Source organism: Pygocentrus nattereri, chromosome 1 (genome assembly GCF_015220715.1).
Source record: "Pygocentrus nattereri isolate fPygNat1 chromosome 1, fPygNat1.pri, whole genome shotgun sequence".
NCBI lineage: Eukaryota > Metazoa > Chordata > Actinopteri > Characiformes > Serrasalmidae > Pygocentrus > Pygocentrus nattereri.
The window spans coordinates 35,790,879-35,814,349 of record NC_051211.1 but is presented as its reverse complement, the minus strand read 5'-3'; the positions used below and the strand labels follow the sequence as shown (position 1 = coordinate 35,814,349).

The 23,471-nt window shown below is 39.0% G+C and overlaps 1 protein-coding gene across 4 annotated transcripts in view; it reads right to left on the bottom strand.

The window, feature by feature from the left end:
• iqsec3a (IQ motif and Sec7 domain ArfGEF 3a) overlaps positions 1–23,471 on the bottom strand; it is a 244,617-nt gene that overhangs the window by 30,858 nt on the left and 190,288 nt on the right. For 3 of the 4 annotated variants that reach the window (XM_017696969.2, XM_017696972.2, XM_017696970.2), the window contains exons 8-10: positions 20,243–20,382; positions 6,419–6,544; positions 1,584–1,683 (exon numbers count right to left, since the gene is read on the bottom strand). In XM_017696969.2, coding sequence (XP_017552458.1) covers positions 1,584–1,683; positions 6,419–6,544; positions 20,243–20,382 — 366 coding nt within the window. The remainder of the gene's footprint in view (positions 1–1,583; positions 1,684–6,418; positions 6,545–20,242; positions 20,383–23,471) is intronic. The other variant, XM_017696971.2, reaches the window with a different exon arrangement.

The following is a 23,471-nucleotide window of genomic DNA, read 5'->3' as shown; positions in this document are numbered from 1 at the left end:
TCTGGACATGTGTGCTTGATTGTTTGGATTTTAGTCTCTTTGAGTCTGATCAGCTGAATCAATCAAAGCAGAGCTGAGTAAAGTGGAGGGGAAAAATATGCGCATGACTTGCAATGATCTCACAGCGACTAATTAAGGCAGAGCTACTGAGAGGGAGAGTGGGAGAGAGAGAGAGAGAGAGAGAGAGAGAGAGAGAGAGAGAGAGAGAGATGTTTTTGCTACTGTTTATGGGAAAATGACAGAGCTAGTTATGACTAAATACATTTCTGTCCAAGAGAAAATTGCTATAGATTCACAGGGCGGGGTCTAGAAAGAGGCAGGGGATTACTACATCATACATTTCCAATACACTACAGCTTGGCAACGTGACGATGTATTGACTCCTCTGGGGAGACTCTGTTTGGACCTGCTCAGCTACTGCCTCCACCCCTCCATCATTACACACACCTACACACATCTGAGGCTGATCAAAACTCTTACATATATCTCACATCTTGCAAAGTCCAGGGCAGTATGTGCAATATTTGTGGTTTTAATTAATTTATTTAGTTTTAGTCTTTTTTTGTAAATATATACTAATTTCAAATTTTATGCCTGTAACTTATTCCAAGTTGGGACAAGTTTCTTTTTGACAATCCATCTGGGGTTTGAAGGCACCAACTGATCCAGTTTTGAAAAGGAATTGTTGCCATTACTTTGTTATATAAGTCTTTAGCTGTGCAACTGGGCTTTTGTTGACATATTATCAATGATAAGCAGGACTGTACTGGAATTAGGCCACAGCACTTCCTCCCCAGCTTTTTGTGACTTGCTGCTGTCATGTTGAAATAAGCATGCACATTTCTGAAAAAGACAATCTAGAACGTAGCATATGATGTGTTGCTCCAAAATGTGCACATATCTTTCTTCAGCGTTAACAGTGCCTTCACAGATAATACAGTTACCCATAATATGAGCATTCATTAATTATTCAATCATCAATTATTTAATCAATTATTAATTATTTCCTCATCAGACCGCAGTATAAATTTCCACAGTCCATTTCAGATAAGCTTGAGCCCAGAGAAGTCGGCAGCATTTCTGGACATCGCTAACATATGGCATCCGCTGGGGCCATTTGCTGATTATGATGCTCTAATGTGAAGGGAAGCTATAATGTTCTCATAAACGCTCCCAAATCAAAATCAAACCTTATGAGCACATCTCTGTCCATTACCGCATATCAAAACCCATCAGACCGTAACTGTTAGCACAGCTTGTATCTATTACATTTATTTTATTTGCACAGAAAAAAAATGAGAGAATAATTGGAATGAATTAAGAAAATGTACCCACAAAAGAAAAAAAACGTGCATGATTCAAAGAAAATGACAATGAATTATTCATTCTGGGAATTAAGTAACTTTATTTGTGGCCAAAGATATTTTACCCTGGTCCCCTCTAGGACTTTGCATCAATAATAATAATATGTTATATAACAATAACGGTGTGTTTGTGTTTTAAGAAACAACACGTAAACAGACAAACAATGATGACAGCAAGTACCATAATAACAGTAAAATAAAACGGTGCCAGGCTCTTACATTCGTTCTCGAAGAGGTGGAACTGCATGCCCAGCAGGCCCATGGCTTTGCAGAAAGTGTACGCAGCAGAGCTCTTTTTCTTTGGACACAGCTTCAGTATCTGAGGGTCAAAGCAAGACAATTATTAGACACATACATGAGCAAAAACTACATAGCATGATGGTTGCTGCTGATTTGTCTTTCGAGAGCTGAAGTTCTGACTACAGCAGTGCTTTTCTGCTGTTACAAACCTGTAGCAATCCTGCATTTAAATAAATAAAAAATTTAGACCAAAACAAAATTGATCAGCCTTGACATGCTTGGTAATGTATTATAGAGTTCCCTCAACAGCTGTTGGCCACTATAGAGGCATGTCGCTACAACACACACAGGTTGAGGTTCAAAGAGAGAAATGTGTGCATGTGGTCAGTTCTGAACCCCAAAGCAGCCTAATATTGTTTATAAACCAAAAAATAATAATCTTCTATAATAATACCATCTTATCAACTGTTATTTTTCGCCCTCAGTGTGCTTTACAGTGTCAAATCACACCACATGGCTGTGGGTGTGACATCATCAGTTACCGTACCACATACAAAAACTCCAGCAGCATTGCTGTGTCTGATTCACTCAGACCAGCACAACACACACTAACACTCCACTACCACATCAGTGTTACTGCAGTGTTGAGAATGATCCACCACCCAAATAGTACCTGTTCTGTGAGGGTCTTTGGGGGTCCTGACCACTGAAGAACAGGGTAAAAGGGGGCTAATAAAGTATCAGAGAAACAGATGGACTACAGTCTGTAATTGTAGAACTACAAAGTGCACCTATACAGTAAGTGCAGCTGATAAAATGGACAGTGAGCATAGAAACAAGGATGTGGTCATAATGTTATGTCTGATCAGTGTATATGAATACATTTTGGTCTCTCACTTCATCACAGTGCATTATGACACATTTTGTTGGATGTAAAGCATGAAAAAATTCAAATGGGCAAAAGGCAAATACTTTTGCATGACATTCTAGTCCAAATAATCTAAATGCTGCATGAAATTTCACCATAAAAAGCTTAAAATGCTTTCCTGCATATCTGCTATTGTCTATAGAAGTGGACAAAATTATGGACCAAATTCATGCATCAAGACAGGTGTTATTACTGTTTCGTGTACTCTTCTCTGCAAAACTACCAAAACTAAAGAAGTAAACTTCAAATACTGGACGTATCTTGATCAACCACGCTTGGACCTGAGGGAAAACTGTAAATTTTATTCCTCTCCAAAATATCCCTTTAACTCAAAGCAAGGGGAAAAGAGCTAGACAGAGTAAACAAAAGAGAAAAGGAAAGAAAGAAAGTGGGGTACAGATAGGAGAGATGAGAGCCTACTGTCTACTTAGTGTACCTCCCACAGGCCTACTCACAAAGCTGGAATATTAAAACTATACATCACTCTGACACAGACGTCCAGGAGTGCCAAGCCTCTTTGAAGAAGAGTAATGATCGACTCTCTAATGTCAGTCTCTTCGCAATTAATACCTCAAACCCCGCGTTAGCTTAACTCTGAGCAGCCATCGTGAGAACAACATCATAATTACATAACTGGAGCATAATTATGTGTAATTGACTCATTCTTGTTAGAGCTTTGGATTTCCTTTCCTTGTTTCATATCTCTCAAACCTCATAACCTTCATATCGAATTCAAAATAAGAAGGTTAGTAATTTGGTTAATTAGGACTTTTTTCCTCCCTCTGAGTCACGCCAAACTGGTTTTGTCCTGAACGTGATGCGTGATTTGGAATTAGCGTTGGAAACACACCCCTTCTATGCACAATCACTCTCCTCAGCACTTTTGGGAAAAAAAATGCAATTGTTGATTTTTTTTTCTTGCTGGAAGATTAAGATGGGAACTTGTAATTATGAGAATAGTTTAATACTCATGTGCGATAACCTCTCAAGTCGCCCTAATGGCTACATTAATTATAATAGATGTTTAATCTGTGATTAATTTCAGGAGCCATTCTGTGTGACTCGGACAAAATTAATGACTTAGCTAGACAAGCTTGTGTGGGGGGAGCAGAGAGAGGACTTTATTATTGACTCCGAAGTTGTGTCCATGCAGTGGCCGATGGCTCGACATGACACCTTTAAACACAGACCTCGCCTCAAACTGTCCATTACAAAGATGAAAACAAAAATTACAGCACAAAACAGTGAGAGAAAAAAAGCAATAACATTTTCTGCTCTGAAGAAGGCTGTAATTACCAGCTCTGAGGCACAGAAGGACACTTAGCACTTACATAAAAAAGACATGAAAATGAAGCAGCTGAAAGCGTTTATTAGGTCAGAAGGACTGCGTATCCCACAACGCAAAAATGACCAAATGTTCAATGACCAAAAAAAAAAAAGAACATTTAGAAAGCGTTCTGCTTGAAAATATCTAAAAAATAAAAATGCTACAAACAGTTCTTTGAAAAATGCTAAAAAAGCATCATTTAGCTCTCAAGAGAATCTTCCCAATCTTCCAGTGGAACCATTTACTGTAAATGGTGTGTGCATGTCACGAACCTTTTTAAAGTTTAACAAACTGCCACATAAGGTGAAGGTTCTAGGAAGACCTCTTGAATATGCCTAGAATCTGTGCAATATGTGAAGGCTTGTGGTAGAGTGGACTCAAAGTGGCCTGGAGTTACCGTGTTGGCATGTTTAGAAGACGTTTGAGCAGAAGGCTGGTTAAATGATTCTCTTTCCCCGTTTCTTTATTGTGCACATTAGCAAAAATCCAAGCAGCACTATAAAAGATCCTTCACCACCTAAAGGTCCTTGCACACAAATATTTACACACAAAAAAATAATCAAATGCATGACAGGCATTTTGTTACTCTTCCTTGACTATTCTCACTTAATGTCCCTTTCTACCTCAGGGTACATATCAGCAGCAGTTAGTCCCATTTTCCTAGACTGGGCCTCTCCTTAAATACCTATAGCCCCTCCCAGTGGACTAAACCAAAACTAAATTCAGGTATTCATCAGGCAAAATAGTCACATTCCCATTCACAGTACACACATACTCAACATTTACTTCAAGTACATATATCTACTGATGTCATTCATGGCCAGTGTTCAATATTAGTAATTCATTAACAGTCTTGTTCTTCTTTTTCCCAGGTCGACCTATGCAGACCCCCCCCCCCTCAAGAGAACTGCATTGAAGAACATCCTTATAAACTTGTTCCTACATTGGAGCTGACCAAACTATGCCTAGGCTACAGTCTGTAATTGTGTATGTATACAGAGGATCTAGAAGGTAGGTTGATCTCATAAAGTGACAATGAAGTATAAGCACAAGGTCAATGTTTCTTATAAAGTGCGTCATGAATGTATATAATAGTACTGTTTGTTCTTTTTTATTGTGTTGTCATAGTTTTTTCAAAAGAGGTGGTAATTATCAATGATGTACAGGCATTTTGTACTGGTAGGGGCAGGGAATTATGCCTGCTAGCTTTAATGTAATTAATGTAATCAACAAATCGTGGCTGTCCAAAGAAAAACAGATATCTTTTTTTTCGATTTTTACTTTTATACATCATTTGAGCATGACAGCTGTCCTTCACATTGTGAGAACATTTCACGATCACTGGGCCACTATAAAAATAAATATATATATTTTGGAGATACTTGGGGGCAGTCGTGGGCTTGAGGCTAGGGAACCCGCCTTGCAACCAGAAGGTTCCCGGTCCGATCCCCTAAGCCGACAGTACGTGACTGAGGTGCCCTTGAGCAAGGCACCTAACCCCCAATTGCTCCCGGGGCGCGATGGATAGGGCTGCCCACCGCTCTGGGCAAGTATGCTCTCTGCCCCCTAGTGTATGTGGTGTTTCACTGAATGGATGGGTTAAATTACGGAGGTGAAATTTTCCTATTGTAGGATTAATAAGGGTCACTTTATCTTGATACATGGTTTTCTTTGGACAGCAACAATATGAGCAGCAAAATCTAAACCCCTGTTTAACTAACATCCTTTGTCTCCCCTCTTTATTTAGCGGAGGTGTGTATACAATTTTAATCAATGACTTTTTATCTCAAAATAATGACTTGCCTTACTCCAATACTTTGACTTTGTCAAAATAGTGACTTTCTCAATTTGCACTTAATGAGATATTAGTCACTGAAATTGTTTTATATAATATTGATATAATATTGACATATTATTTTCATAAAATATAAATTATTTGAACTAAGCCAAAATATTTTGAGGCCAAACATAATCCAAAATTGAACAAAATTGCTCCCCCATACCCACTAACACAAGGCAAAATGTAATATGGATGTTAGATTTAGTTAAAAAGGTTCAAGGAGAATGTACTTTTAAACATGTTCTCATATTCTCATAGCAATGTTTTCTGCATGTAAACTGAAAACTTCAGAGTTAGCCCTGCTAAAGTGCAGCCTTCACAAGGCTGGATTAGCTCTGCATTTGATACAGAATCTTTTTGATAGTCACATTAATTGTGATGCATATTTTCTCTGTATTTAGTTTGGAGAGCACATCTGGTTCAAAGTGTTCCTAAATGGTAGGAACTGGACACCAATTTCACGTCACTTTTTAATGCAAAAAAATGGGTTTGTGACTGTGTTATGCAGCTGTTGTTATTTGTCCCCATTTGTGCCAATATGTTTCACTAATGTTACACAACATGTTTCACGTCTCCATAGAGAAAATAAAATTTCTTGATGTGCACCTTGATGAGCACACTTGATGTTCACCTGCTGGGAGTGTAAGGAAGACTTTCCCCAAACTCCTCAACACCACAATTTTTCCTCATCAGACACCTTTCAAGTCTCAGGGTCTTACCACAATGAGGTCGTTGAAGAGGAAGACCTCCCTCTGGTGAGCAGCTTGTTTCTGGGCCTTGTTGATGTCGGTTACTTCGAAGAGGCGGCTACAGCACACCAGTCTTCTGTGGGGCACTGAGAGCACCTGAGATTGAATGGACAAACAGAGGAGGATGAATATTGATGAATATTTAAGAAAAACAGTGAAGCAGCATTGCAAGGATAAGCATGGGCATTAACCATAAGTTTACTGCTAGAAAAAAATAAACTTTTCCAGACTGATTACATGTGTAAATACATTTGTGTTATTACCCTTGTATAATTACATGAGAGAATAGACAAAGCTATTAAGATACGCTTGTGTAGTTGCATAAGGCTAAACTGAAGTTGATACACAACCGTAATTACATATGGCGTACTTCTGCAATCCATCCAAAACAGTGACTAATGTATTACTAGTTATATTGTTGCATATGTTGTTCACATGTAACTACACAGTTATTAGAGACACTTAATATAAAGTGGGACTGATGTAAACTATATTTAAATATTTTTTTTACATAACTAACTACGTGATTAATTATGCAATAACCTAAGGCATCTAAGGATTTCTCAGTATCTCAGTAAGTCAAACCTCCGTAACTCCAGCTATGACAACACTTGAACCTTATTAGCTCCACAGTAATATTTGGTAACACTTGAGTGGTTCTTTGTAGATTATTAATAAACCCTTAACAGAGTATCAGTAACACATCAGGAGGGAAAGGGTGGAGAGCCCTCTCTGGGTCTGGGATAAGCTCTTGCCTCAAGTGGAGGAGTTTAAGTATCTCGGGGTCTTGTTCACGAGTGATGGTACAAGGGAGCGGGAGATTGACAGGCGGATTGGTGCTGGGTCAGCAGTGATGCGGGCTCTTTACCGGTCTGTTGTGGTAAAGAAAGAGCTGAGCCATAAGGCAAGGCTCTCGATTTACCGGTCAATCTACGTTCCCCCCCTCACCTATGGTCATGGGCTTTGGGTAATGACAGAAAGAACGAGATCGCGAATACAAGCGGCCGAAATGAGTTTCCTCCGCAGGGTGTCTGGACTCTCCCTTAGAGATAGGGTGAGAAGTTCAGTCATCCAGGAGGAACTCGGAGTAGAGCCGCTGCTTCTCCACGTCAAGAGGAGCCAGCTGAGGTGGTTCGGGCAGGGTGGTTCTTGTTAGGATGCCTCCTGGACGCCTCCCTTGAGTCCACCCGGGAGGAGACCCCAGGGAAGACCCAGGACACGCTGACGTGATTATATCGCCCAGCTGGCCTGGGAGCGCCTCGGAACCCCCCCAGGGAGCTAGTGGAAGTGGCTGGGGAAAGGGAGGTCTGGGCCTCATTGCTTAGGATGCTGCCCCCGCGACCCGAACCCCGGAGAAGCGGAAGATGATGGATGGATGGATGGATGGATGGAGTAACACATCAATAACATATCAGTGAAGTAGCAGTACTGCAGCATCTGAATACACTGAAGTACATGTTTTGTAGATGTTCTGTTGATACATTACTTACATTAAGTAGATGTATAGATAATATGTTACTTCCATTGCACAAAACCTAACCTTACCCAACCTTATCCAAAACCTAACCCTAAACCTATTCCTAACCTTAACCTTAACCTCAACCCAGAACCTAATCCTATCCCTCATGTGTTTTAAATATCTTACTGAAAGTCTGTTGAGTGTTTGTTTCATCTGAAAAGGACCACCCAAAGTAAAATATGTAACAGCAACAATCCCACAAAGACAATCTAACTATAACCACGCATTAAGACAAGCACTATAATTTCACTGTAAATGAGAGAAAGTGAGGTGCCAGAGATGAAGAAATAAAGTAGTGCCAATGAGACTTCTTTAACAATGAGAGTGGTTGTTAAAGAAAGCGTGGACTGGGTACATTGATCCCTCTCTGCTCCATTGGCTCTCCTAAATGAACTCTGTCTCTCTCTCTCTCCATCTCTCCCCCCAGCCCTGACACACACAAACACACTGCCTCTCTCTAGGGGTAATAAGCCTAAAGTCAGGCGTGTGTGGAGGGACGAGGCAGAGAGAGAGCACAAGACAAATAGCAGTGTGAAGGCGACTGATGTTGTGAGATGCTGATGGGAAATCTATAGTGTCTGTACACACACACACACACACACACACACACACACACACACACACACACACACACAGAGCTGAGAGAGAGAGGAGAATGAGCAGTGTATCACAGGCTAACACACAAATATTGGAACTGTGGTCCCAATGCAGGCAGTTGTACGTCTCTTCAACTGGAGCTTAAGGTTCACTGAACTTCAAATAAAACACAGATTATTGTTCTGTTAACTGACTAATAGATGTTCAATACACTTGAAATATCAAGGCAACCAGGGAAAAACTAAATTCGTCACCATGCTAACATTAGTTTGATTATTACACATCAAAAATGCATGAATAAATAAATAAATAAACCCAGCTCACATTTGTTCCTTGAGACCAAGATTTTGGTTTAGGACAACATATTTTGACCCAAATAGCATAGAATGCATGAGAGCACTGACAAGGAATGCAAGGTATACAAGGAATACAACTTTAAATATCATTTATTAATTTAGTTCAATTGGTATCAACTAACTTTTCATGAACTCCTATCTTCTAGCTAAATGATATAAGGTGAAAAAACACTAGAAACATTACTTGTTGGCATTTGTTGGCATTTTAAGAACTGCCTTTCATGACTTATGCAACATGCGGCTTTTGTGGTCTGGTTCTGAGTTTAATCAAGTTGGCTTGAAAAAGCCAACTTACTTTAAATTATTTTCTTATTATTATTATTCTATGTATCAATGATACATTTGCATAATTACTCCTCCTACTGCTTGAGCTAGAACCATGAAACATAGAGGATTGTAGGCTAAACCCCCAAAAAAAAGACTTTTTGGTTAACCTTTTTTTTAAAACCAATTTGGTATTTGTACATAATGCTTTCAAACATTTTTTCCCTGGGAATTAATGGTAGAATGCTCCACCCACTCATATAGTACATCATCACTGTCTAAAGAAAATCTCTCTAAATTGATAAGTTTACAGGAGAGGACCTATAAGCAATGCACTAATAACAAGCTAGAATTCCATAGCAAACTTGCAGCAAAACCATAAAAACTACAAGGAATTTCTATAAAAATCCAAGTTTTCTAACACAACCAACAATTGTCTGAAACTGCATTAATGTTTTGAAGCATTATTAGTTGGCCTTGTCAAGTCAACTTAAAGTTTCACAAACTTTCCCTTTCTAGTTTAATACAGAAATGACAAAATGATAAGGAGTGCACTGGGGCACAGAGAATCTGAGCAGTGGTTGTCGACACAGAATGTTGGCAGTTTTATTGAAAACAATACTTCCTCAATTTTTGGATGCTGCATGATGCTCCACCATGCGGTGGTCCTAACTAAGCCTGCTAAAGAACTAACCTGCAATGCTATGAAGTCTCATGGTTTAGTTTAGAACTGCTGGTTTACTGTAAGACTCACATTTTTTGCCTTTGCTGTGACACCATCACATTAAAGCAAAGTGTGTTGATTTTGCACGCTATATTTAAACAGGCTACCATAATGGGTGCTAAGCAATACAATCAGCAGCTAATGGCCCTCCTATATAATAGGAAAATCTCCAGAATGGAGCATTTAATTTGATTGCATTAAGAAGTTAAAACTAAGGGAAATTGCGTTTGAATTGTTTGTAGGGTGCTGTGAAGATCACAGCATCAGGGATATTTGAAATTAAAATGCAGTGGAAAGCAGCATGCACACTCATTAATCTTTAAGGACTTAGATAATGTAGGAAGAATCTGATTGCTGAATTAAACGTCCTCGCTGACTGATGGGAATATAAAAAAAAGTTCACTCGATCTATCCTAACGATGCTATTGTTGTTATTGTATCCTAACAATCTTTCACATGGAGAGAAAATACAGCTGGTGTTCGAGTTCAGTTACGTGACCTTTAATTGCAGCGTCATAGTAGTGACTGAAAAACATATGTTCAAAAAACATGAATAATTGTTTTGATTCATATGTAGTTGACAGTAGTTATGGATGTGGACAACACACTAGCCAACCTACAGGAGACCAGTATTTTCCCCATTCAGACACAAACTTCGCTGTGATAATGTTAAGATAATATAAAGTTATCAAAAATATTTTTCTTTCAAATCTCTATAGATAACAGTGACGGCTTAAGACACAAATATAGAATACTAGACTATACCAATGAGTCCTTGGGCCAGACTCCCAATGCTACATACACTATAACATGGTTTAACTGGACAAGAGTGTCTGCCAAATGTAGTAAATGTAAAATCATAATTTGCCCAACATTCCAACAGCTGCCATAAAAGAAAGTATTTGATGTCAGTGATGTCAACTGAGCATGTGTGCTGAAATGCTTGTGAGACACCAGCATTCAAATGATTTTTGACTTTTCAATGGTAAGAGGTTGTTTTTTTGCCAGTACCATGTTACTGAGACATGACTTGGAGTTAGGGACTACGCTAGATCAAAGCAAATCACTCTAAACCAATTTGACATTGCATTCCATGCCAATTTGAAGTTTCATCTCACTCACAAAATAGTGAGGCTGCAATTTAAAGAGCACAGCTACATTTGATCAAATCCCCAAAGGAAATTCGGAATAAATGCTGAGTTTGATTTAAATTTCATATGAAGGACACTTGCGCTGTGCTCAAAAGTGATGGAGGTCAGTAAATTCTATAAGCTGCTGTTCTGCTACAATCAAAACAAAACCATAGGTGGGCAGTTCTGGCATAAGTGAGGTTTAGTCCAGGTTCCAGGACAGAATATCCTCCTCCAATTCAGCATAAGGGAACAAAGAGAGAATGGCCTTAATCTCAACACAGCAACCAAGCTGACCTCTGCTGATCAGCGGATTGCTCTCTCTCCCCCTCTCTCTCTCTTCCTCCATTTCCATGGCCTTCTGTATGAATGCATGGAAATCCTATAGTGCTATACTGAACCCAACCACAGCCTTAAACTCAGCTACTAACAGATCAGATTTGTCCTCGTTTACTTTCAAAAGATAAAAGCTGCAGTTTGGGGGAAAAGCATACTCATGTCCAGCTATACAACCCCTAACTGTTCCACATGTGTACGTATCAGTGAATCCAGTTCACTGACAAATACAAATGCTCATACAAAGTATCACTGAACCATGTGAAGACAATGTTTTCCATATATAGTACTGTGCAAAATTTGGAGACCACTCTTTCCTGTTTATTTTCCAGTCAAACAAGCCATTGTACAAGTTCATCTTTTTTCAGTCTCAGGGAAAAAACAGACAATAATATAATACCATTTATACAACAGTTAGTTCCAGCCATGCAAGCAGATTGGTTTAGAGGCGTTCTAACTGGCCTGTTATTTCGCCATAACATCACGGTTTTTTCACAAACATCGTCTCACTCTACTAAGACGCTGTTGCTAAGCAACGAGTTTGACAGCTGTAGGAGCCAACTGAACATTTCTACTTCTTACTTTGTGAACGTACAGAAAATGGATACTTTTAAGAATACATTTGACCGATGGCCGATTTGAATGAGAGAAGATGACTCTGAAGATGAGACTGAGCAGCTTTTCAGTCAACAGCTGTGACAGAAGAACACCTAAACAACCTGGAATCAGCCAGAAATGAACCAAATACCATTCACCAAATGTGTAGTCTGATGTTCAGCGTCTGACCAAATCAGACTGAGCCATAAAACTGACGCAATAAAAAACAAAAAAGCTGCTCAGTGGTGGTGATTTTGAATGTACTGTAAGGAGCTGGAGAACAAACTGCCAGATGTGCAGTGAGTGAGCGGAGCTTGTTACTCTGGCGTAGCAACAAGCTGCTTATTAAGGAACTGTAATTCAGCAGAAGGAACTGCTGACATTAAAACATATTAAACGACACGCTCACGGACCAATTTATTAATTTCTTTCTTTATATATTTAACTGTTGTGTAAAAGCAATTGAACACTCAAGGTCATGTGTTATCGCTATAAAATCACATCATGATCTACTCTGACCTAATCATAGCTGTGATGTTATTTCGTGGTAACACACTCCCTCTTGTGTCCTATTGCTTAAATGAAATAATGCAATAATTATGAAAAATGCTATTTTGCTTATTGCACTTTCTATTCTTTATAGTAGAGTTTTTATATAGTAGATTTTTTCAAAGAAATCTGCAGGCATACTTTTATACACCTCTGAAGTTCAGTCTTAGAAGTTGGTTACATTTTCTGCTTCTCATCATCATAATCCTCATTCAAAATTTAGGCTCATTGGACCATAAAGGTTTACTCCACATCTCAGATGTCCAATTTCAGTGTTCTAGTGCAAATGTTCGTCTTACTTTGTCTAATCTCTTTTCTCAGTGAGGGCTTTTGACAGCCACATGTCCTTTCATTTACTTCTCACAGTGAAAGGACGGACAGGAACACCTGTCACTCCTTGAAATCCTTCAGGGTAGAGCTTGATTTTCTGCTCTCAACGATGAAAGCTTTAAGTGTTGTTTAGCTGATGGTGACAGTTTTGCTGATCTACCAGGTCTTGCACGACTGTTAGGAGGCCTGTTTTTTCAACTCCAATTTTGAAAACTTTATCAGGTTTTTCACTTTTTATATTATCTCATATCAAATATCACAAATATCTCCTTTAGCCTTTTTAGATGCACATGAGGATGAAATACAGTTATAGAAGTATAGCATAGTATATAGAGTTTGGTCAGTTACTTGAGTGAATGTTAGTATCTGTTTGAGGGGGGAACATAATGTCAGTGATATCTTTGGGAGCAGCTTTTGTTGGGAGGACACAGCTGGAACTTGTTGGTTTTAAGATTGGAAGGAGGGAAGAGTTAAAGTGGCAGAAGTAAAGAGTGGACAGATAAATAGTGATAGATTTAAAATGACACAATGTTGGAGGCTTCTGTGTTTTTTTTTCTTCAAATTAGATGCTTCTTTCTTTACTGACATTAAAAAATGAAACACTTAATGACTGAACATTACATAAATGAAAGGGTGCCCTGTGACTTTTGCTCAGTACTTTAAAGCAGAACAATGACTATATAATAACGTAATGACTTAAAACCCTTTAAAACCTTAATAATTAAGGACCTCTTTGCAGGTCCAGAGTTCAGGTCCCCACTCTGATAACAACATTCTAACAATGAGTTTCACAGTACACTGATTAAAATGCCAGATTAATAACTGAACAGTTTGTTTAAAATTGGGGCAAAGAAACTGAAAAAGATAAAGATTCAAATGCAAGTGAAATGTGGATACATGTATCCATCAGTGACACGGATCATTGGCTACAGGCTGATTTATACTTCTCTGAAGATGAGCGTAAATGTATCTGCTTTGCGAGGCAGATAAGAGGGTGATGGGAGACGCTTGCAGAAGCCACGACATGCCACTAAACTATGTTGTGTGAATCTGTGGAAGCTGTGCCTCAAACTAATGCCGATTGGTGCTTCAGTTACACTGAGGGAGGAATGAGTAATAAAAAATACCCAACCTGAACCAAAACTGGAGCAAAATCAAATAGAGCAGCCTGAGGCATCTTGACGACCCCTCTCTAAAAGATTACAAACACAGTGACATCAGTATTTATTCTTGGAGCGAGGGAGAAAAAAAGAGACAGTCCTATTTGTTTTCTGAAGACTGTTGTTTGGATAAACATGTTCATTTCTTCCTTCCTTCCTTCCTCCCTCCCTTCCTCCTTCCTTTTTCTTTCCTTTCTCCTTCCCTCCTTCCTCCCTGCCTTCTGTCCTTTCTTTCTCCCTCCCTCCTCTTTCCTTCCTCCCTTCCTTTCTTCCCTTATGCCCTCCCGCCCACCCACCCTCCTTCCTGTCTCTCCTTCCTTCCATCCTTCTTTCCTCTCTCCCTCCCTCTCTTCCCTTCCCTTCTTTTCTTCCTTCCTTTCCCTCCTTCTTACCTTCCTTCCTCTCTTCCTCCCTTCCCTTCCCTTCTTTTCTTCCTTCCTTTCCCTCCTTCTTACCTTCCTTCCTCTCTTCCTCCCTTCCCTTCCCTCCCTTCTGTCCTTCCTTCCTTCTTTCCTCTTTGACTCATTGCTTTATTGCTCAGAAACATTATTTTACAAACATTATCCCATTTTCTACCCTACAAGCTCTGTATTTCCTTCAGGGCTTTTCCTTTAGCTCAGACTTCTGAACCCCACTGTATTTGACTCCAGTATGAACACTGTCTCAACATGAGTAAAATGTATGTTTTTAAAACAGTTTTGTCTTTCAGTTTACTTACTTTTGGCAACAACTGAAAAATATAACAGCTGGAGTATAATATAAAACATGTTTATTTCTCTAAATGGTGATGGTGGTGTTAATCATAGTATAGCACTGTATTTTTATATGTGTAAAGCCCACATCCATCAACTTTCATCATGAAAAAAGAAGAAAATTCTGCAAGCGGTCTCTGATGCATTTTGCTGTTTTGCTGTCAGCCAATCCAAATGCAGCTGCTGCAGGCAGTGGAGGGTGCAGATACTGAGCATGCTCAGTAAAGCACACAGTGTGTGTAATTGGAGGCAATATTCAGTGAGGCTGTCTGTGTGTGTGCACTAAGGCAGTGGTGTTTGTGATGATTAAGCTAAGCAGAGCTGAGGTGATGTGTTCATTAACTGACAAGAAATCCTGTGTGTGTGTGTATGTGTGTGAGTGTGTATGTGTGTGTGTGTGTGTGTGCGTGTGAGTGTGTGATAAACTTAGTGCTGTATTGCCTGAGAGCAGCCACACTGCAGCCTGCAGTTACACTGAATCACCAGAGTGTGTGTGTGTGTGTGTGTGTGTGTGTGTGTGTGTGTGTGTGTGTGTGTGTGCGTGTGTGTGTGTATGCATGTGTGTGTATGCGCGTGTGTGTATAGGTGTGTATGTGTGTGTGAACTTTAAGTGTGTATACTGAAGCATATGAGTCGACACATCATCACAGTCACGTGTGTGTGACACCCACACCCAGCAACTGACAGCGCTTTCACTCTCTCTCTCTCTCTCTCTCTCTCTCTCTCATTCCTGCTCTCTCTCATATTCTCTCTCACTTTTCTTTTTTTCATTCTTTCTCCTCTCTCATTCTCTCTTTGTCCTCCTCTCATTCTCTCTCCTCTCTCATTCTCTCTTCCTTTCTCTCTCATTCTTTTGCTCTCTCCCCTTTCTCATTTTCTTTCTCTTCTCACCACCCTCTCCCTCTCTGATTTTTTTTCCTTTCTCTCTCCTCACTCTCATTCTAAACCCCTTCCTCTTTCTCTTCCCTGTCTTTCTCTCTATTTCTCACTCTCTCTCTCTCAATTTTCTTTATCTCATTCTCTCTTTCTTTCTCTTTCTCCCTTTCAAATTTTCTCTCTCTTCTCAGTACCCCCTCACTCTCTGATTCTCTCTTTCTTAGTCTGTATCTTTTTGCTCTCCTCCTCAATCTCTTTCTTTCTCTTCCCTCTCTTTCTCAATTTCTCTCTGACTTACTCTCACTTCTCTCTCTTTCTCCTTTTCCTCCCCTCTCTTCCTTCCTCTCCCATTCTGCTCTTCTAACCCCACCCCCTCTCTGCCATCTTGTTAATATACAGAAGTGAACCACTGGCTTCATAAACACACTCACAAAAGATGGACACATATGGGTGGAGCAACGTCTATTAATCAGTGCCCATTCAGTGACAGGCACTCATTTATCCACAGAAGTGTGTTCACATTCCACACACTCCCGCTATAATCCACTGTGTGTAAAAAATAAGAAAGCACTTTGTCTTTCTTCACTGCAACTCAGACTACATACTGATACACATCTGATATTTCTTCTTTAAAAACTACTAAGCTTTAAAAATAATTATTATTACTTGAAGTGCTTCACATAAGACGATCATCTAAAAGTAGTCTATCACACTTTTTCCACTATCACTCTGTCTGTTAAGACTTGGAACAAGCTCAGTGTGGGAATGTAGTACTTTGTCATGAACTGCCACTGAAAGAAACTAACAAACACAGAAAAATGTAATGTTTCAGGTGTACTTTGTTCTCACTCTGAAGGGACTCGAGTTTCCGACATCAAACAGATGCCATTTATGATCTGAATATGGTGCTGAATATGGCTGAGCGTGTTCTATAACCAGACTGCATCCAATAGCCACAACATCAGCATCCTTCCTTTTTATATAGCAGTTATATAGCAATGTACAACATGGATATTTACATTGTTATTTTGTAGATCCCACCATCTCAAACACTAGGCGGTCTAACCATTAACTGGCCAGGACGTGCAGCATGTCCAAACATCTGTCACATACCTCTGTACATTAAAGTGGCCTATTGTTTGCTATCTGGCTTCCTTCAACATTCACCAGTTAGCAAAACAAACAAAAAAAGCAGCCGATCTGCAACTGCAGTTTTTCAAATGTTTAAACATTCAAATTGTGCATTCAGATCTCTGTATTATTATTTTTATGTTTTTTAATAGTACTGAAATCAGGGACTCCCATCAAGACCCCCCCCCCCCTTTCTGTGTCCCTGGATGAAGCTGAGGGATGCAACACTGCACTATAGAGAACTGCATAAATGACGGTATGTAAAATAACTAGTTTTAAGCTGACATGCACCTTTAAGAGCAACTCAACCAGTTTGCATTGTATTCAGTGTAGTTACTTAATAATAAGACTTTAGGATTTTAGGGGCTTAACCAGAAGAATCTGAAGCTTGCATTTTGTCGGCAAACATGTAGGTATCTTCTATCCTTCAAAGTACTTCAGAACTATTTAGGCTACAGACATGATACACATATTAGACCATTCTGCAGATCCAGTTGAACATCAATGAACTGTGACACCAGTAACAATGAGTAATTTGGCAAGGAACATCACCAAAAATCCTGATATTATTTCTTTGTTTTTTGGCCTTTATATTCCAACAAAGGGGTAAAACAGTGACATCACTCATACATCCGATGACTCATCAGACTACTCACCATCCAGAGAGATTTAAACTACCACTGACCCTCCATCAGCCAGCAATTCAGCTCCAAAATCACCCAAATCCACTTATTACTGTTCACTTCTCTGCTTTTAGCCTTAATATTATAAATAAAGGGTTAAAAATAGTAACATGATTCACACACCAGGACACTCAGAGGAACCTGCCATCACTAGCCAGAGTGAGAGAAACCAGCTCTAACATCCCACAAACCACAAATACAGCACCTGACACAACCATAGCCACTGTAAAATCTGCTAGCAGCTCTCTGCTTTACCCTTCATATGACAACGGAAGGGTTAATCAGGAAACTTTAAAAGTATATCAGAGCTTGGACTTCCACCCACAGTAAAAACAAAGATGGCATCTTTTCGGTCCTATTATTCTGCACCTATGTTATCGAACACTGTAAAGCAGATTTATTTAAGATGATTTTATACCTTACTACATCTGTTGTAAACATCCTCACTTCCTACGGAGGAGCTATAGTGGTCTCTAGATTAAGAATTTCCAGTTTAAAGACTAGAAGAACTGCTGATGTACATTGAAGGTGGGAGGAACATTTTAAAAACTGAGACTGTAGGCAGGCTGCTTGAGATGTGTGTTTTTCCTGCTAGCTGGCGAATGTAGAAAGAAGCCAGGTAGTGAAAAATATTGTATTTCTACAACAGTGCATGCTGGGTACTGTAGTGAGAGAACATTGATGGTCGAAAATGCAAAAAAGATGGAAATTACTTCCATATCAAATTAAGGAAGCCAGAGATGCAGGAAGGTGTTTTAATTTGGGGTGCTGAAATGTTAAGCAGTATATATATATATATATATATATATACTCCAATAGTTAGAGACAATAAAATGTTCATATTTACAGTTACAGTTCCTGAATTCAGAGGGTGCAACATTAGAGTACAACATAAGCTGGTATGCCTCTTTAAGAACAACTCAACTAGCTTGCATTGTAGTCAGTGTAGTTACTGAATAATAAGACTTAATTTTTATTTATTTATTTATTTAGAGTAACTGAATAACAAGACTTGTTAAGAAGGTTGGCTTTCAGGAGTTAATCAGGAAACTACTTGGAAAGCATATCAGAGCTTTGACTTTCACCCAAAGCTAAACAAAGAAGACGTCCTCTCTGGCCTATGATTCTGCATCAGTGTTAGTGGACACTGTAAGGCGGATTTATTTAAGAGGATTTACAGTACCTGTGAGCTTTAATCATGGAATAATGGTGGACTGGAAATCAGTTTCTCTGGGTTTAGCTAGTGCACTGTAATAACAGAGCATTTGTTGGGGATGGTGAGAAATGTGTTAACCCTTAGAAGCCACAGGCAGCATTAACAAAAGAAGGCTATGGACATTATATATTAATTCATTCAAGACAGTGGTGTAATTCTAAAAAAGCAGGTATACTAACAAAGGTTGATAGGCTGATCATTAGAAAGAAATATACACAAACAGCCTGATAAATGTGAGTATATGGTGAACACAACCTTTACTCTCAAACACACCACTGAAAGTTTCAGTCTATATTGTTTCAATCTATATGTATAAGTGGAAGATGATTTTTTTATAATGATTTGAACTGGGATTGATTACATTTTTGCCAGGTTTTTTCCTTTTTTTTACATCAAAACAATTGTCAAACAATCCAAAGTGAAGTATCAAACCAGTTACTACAGAATGTAACTCATATAAAAATGTCATTTTTTATTTAACTATGTAAGCAATTATACGATTATCTAATACCTTTAAGCTTCTCAGAGTTGATCGGGTATAAGTAAACCTGTGTGACTGTGAATATGGTGCTGTGGGGCCTGTCCTGATGAAATTACAGAAATTGTTGTTATTACGGAGATTTCATTAAATTTGCTCCCTGAGAATGATTACAGAGTGACTTACTCAAAGCTTTTAGCTGAATCAAACAGCCTGAGCGAGAGGTACCTAAAACAAGCGTACTGCAGCTCCAGGCCAAATACCAGTCTTTACCCTTTCAAGTAGTTTTGTTTATTACCAATTTGCAAAAAAATGGCATATTTAAGTTCCCTGTAGACTATATTTAACTTATTTTCATTTACAAAATCAACAAAACATGTACTTTGGCTAGGCATGTTCAAACTTTTTTCCACACCCCTGTATAACGTAGCTCATTGCTATAAAGTAAAAACAATAGGTCTGAATGAACAGCATCAGGGGCTCACTGAGTTTCACTCAGATAACTAATTCTGCTGGGTAACGTCTCTGAAGATCAACGATTCTTAGCTTAGACAGGCAGCAGTCAGGAATACAACGAATGATATTTAGTAAATTTCACACAGTGTGACAGACGTGCATAAATATTAGATTGTGCTGCACAGTAAAGAACACTTAACACATTACAAGCACTATAGTGAGCTGCAGCAGTCCTCTCACTGAACACAGTCACACATGTTTTACTTTTTTGGGAAATGTCCTGCTCCCCATCTAAAATGAAGACTGTAATTGGTTGTGCAACTGAGTTTGACAGTTCTGATCTGTCTTCTTGTGCCTATATATCAGTGGTCAGTGCAGTTGGGGAAAGTAGAGACTTTTGTGGATTAAGCAGCCTGAATTTCACCAAAAAGTGGAGGGGCATTGACCCAGTGCTTTTAGAAGTTCTGGGTCAGTTACGTCATTCCAGCAGCCCATGGGGACGATGCATTCTCAGTATTCAATGTTGCAAGCTATAGCATTCATATTTCTATCACATGACCAAAATACAGTTGCATAAACTTCAAAGACTGTAAGTGGATGGTAACAGTGTAAAAGCTATGTGGAGGAAAAACAGCCTCACCGTCTTCATTCCCACAATGCTCTGCTCCACCTTGGTGACATAAGTGACGTGGTCTTCATTTGAACGGAGCTCTCTCTGCTGAATTCGCTCATAAATGCCCACCACCATGTCCCGAGGGATGTCTGCTCCGTCATCTACTCCTGTACGCAGTGCACACGTGCACACACTCACACACACACACACACACACACACACACACACACACACACACACACACATACACAAAGCACTGATTAGAGCACGCTCTGCGTGTTGCTCATGCAAACATCAGTAATCAAAAATATCCATGTGTTTAGAAATGACATCCATGATTTTTAGAATTTTTAGTGCCGATGATTAAATATTCTGATCAGGTTAAATTGGATTTTCCCCAATGTTTTGTGAAAACTGTTGAACCTATGAAATGCATTGGTGGGTGGAGTATAGTTGGGTTTATATCTTGCTTTTCACAACAGATGCTGTCCCAAAGCAGCCACCAAGAGAGACCAGTGAGAGAGACCAGTGGAACATTTTTAAAGAGTTTTAAGAGTGTTTGAGAAACTTTATCTTAGAGAAACCTTGTCACAGCTGCTAAAATAATAACACAGCAGGGTTTACTATTGAAATTTACACTTTATAAGCAGCCTGGGTACCACCACTAAGCTAATGATTATCCCTTTTCAGTGACTTCACACTGTACACACTGTACATTGTAAGGTGCTGTGTCCCTTCGCTCTGTTCTCCTCCTACATGGCCTGCTGTTAGTGTGTGTGTATGTGTTTGTATATGTTTGCATGTGTGTGGACAACATGGACAGGCTGCTGACTGGCTACAGCTGCTAAAGTAAAAATATTTAAGTTGTGATATTTTAAACATCTGGTATTTTTACATAAATTGTTATGGTTACATTGATTAAAAAAAAAAACAATAGTGTGGTGGGTCCACCAGACCACTGAGTAACAAAAACATCAATGCCACACAAGGGTTATTTCTACTAGTGCTTCTATAATAAGTGTTTTGTAAGAAGTCTACACTTTAAGTAGCCTGAGTTCCACTACTAAGACAATGCTAGCTTATGCTAGTGCTTCTACAGGAATTTCAATGTTTTTTAAAAACTAAAGTAGCTGGGTTACCACAACTAAGATAATGTTAATTTACACCAGTGCTTCTATGGGAATTGCAATATTATGTTGGACATCTACACTGCACAAGTAGCCTGAGTACCACTGCTAAGATAATGCTAACTTTCATGAGTGGGAGTTTTGTTAGCATCAAGACAGTGGTGGTGTTCAGGTCCTACACAGGGTTTAATATTACTTAAGCCATCTCTGATTAAACAGAGATATCTTAAGCATTTCAAGCTTGCAACACACATTCACGTAGCATATTTTTGACTTTGTGTATTGCAGTTTTACCATAGGTCTTTTGATAAAGTGTAACTGAATATTATTGGCCCAGCGATGGACTGGCGACCTGTCCAGGGTGTATCGTGCCTTTCGCCCGAAGACTGCTGGGATAGGCTCCAGCACCCCCCCGCGACCCTGACGGAGAAGCGGCTTAGAAAATGGATGGATGGATGGATGGATGAATATTATTGGAGTAGCCTGTTAGCTTGTTAGGTGTCTGCTGAGCTTTTCTGCGCAGACCTAACTAAACAAAACCTTTCACTTCATGTAAATGCAATTTGTAATATTAAACATTTCATTTTACTTTATATACATTCAAATCCTGCTAGTGTGGGTTTCCTCTCTTTCAGTGATGCTCTCAAAAGTGTTTAACTTAAGTGTTAATAGCTCCTCCTTGTGGAGAGTCCTCAGCCTGTCAAGTCTGCCTCTGTTTTAAATGATCTGTGGATACCTGTTCATCATTTCAATTGCAAACTAATCACTAAATGGATTAATCAAGAATATAAATTTGAATTTTGTAATTGATTAGAATAGAGCAATCATAACAACCCTAAGCCACATTTTAATTTCCAAGCATATTCATTCTCTGCTGTGCTAAAAGTGCTTCAGTAGTGCAAGTGTTAAGAATGCACTCTCATTCTCTCTCAGTCTCACAGGAAGAGATGAGACATGAAAAAGGCCTAGCATCATCTGGAGCACACGGTGTGCGTGTATGTGCTCGTGTTTCCAGGCAACCATGCGTGGGTACCTTCAGGCATCCACCCACACACACCTAAGGTACACACTGGAATGTGCCAGCAGGCAGATGCTGCATCGACCTGAGGAAATCCCAAGATTAATAAATGTTTGGGGATGGCAGATTAGCAGCCGTCTAATGAAATCTAATATAGAGGTTAGGAATCAGCGAGGTGAAATAAGTTGGGGCAAAAAGGTAACATTAAGTTGAGTCATTATGTTCCAAAATGTCTCTTATAGTGCAAAAGCACCCACGCAAACAAAACTTTAAATTTATTCCACTCTACTTTTGACAGGAGAAAATAACGAACAACATTTTTGAGAATTGGTTCATTATGATTAACTCATAAAAATTACATTCACATTTGCTATAATGATGAAGCCAAGCTCTTCATAAATCATAGGTAAGTTCTATTAACAATGTTTGGCACAATGAATCATTTCATAGCTGATTAACTAGTCAAATGTAATCAAAATGTAAAGAATGTACAGCAAAAAACAATAGCTTTTAGAGACCCGACAAAAACCCTGGGGCATTTAATACACAAACTTGGCCAATTTGGGGAATTTTCGAAATAATATTTGCAGATTTTTATGGGGAATCCCACTAGTTTTTCAATTATAATTAAATCAGTAAGGTGTACAGAAAGTAATTCAGAGTGGTTGATGTGAAATGCTTCATTCTAAAGAAACTTCCTGCATCAGAATTCTTCACATTTGTGATGAAGGAAACTAGATGTCTAAAGAGTTTAATGTCTCTAAATGTCACCTCACAGAAAGTTATTACATTAAATTGTTAGGCATATGCTGCTTGGTGCCGGAGACAATTGATTTTTCAATAGTTTTGAGATCAAGTTTTGGCAAAAAACATTTTCTGAATGCATTCATGGTTGAGGCATACATGCAGGTCATTGTAAGACAATATATGCCCCTCAGAAAACCTTTCTTTTTCTATGATGTTCAACATCACATATAAAATTGTACATGAACATGTAGGTTCACTGGTCATTTTGGACAGTAAATAAAATGCATATACTTGTGTTATAGGCATCGCAACATCTGTAAAGAAATCTAAGTTTGTAATCCAAATACTAATCTCAAACAGCAGA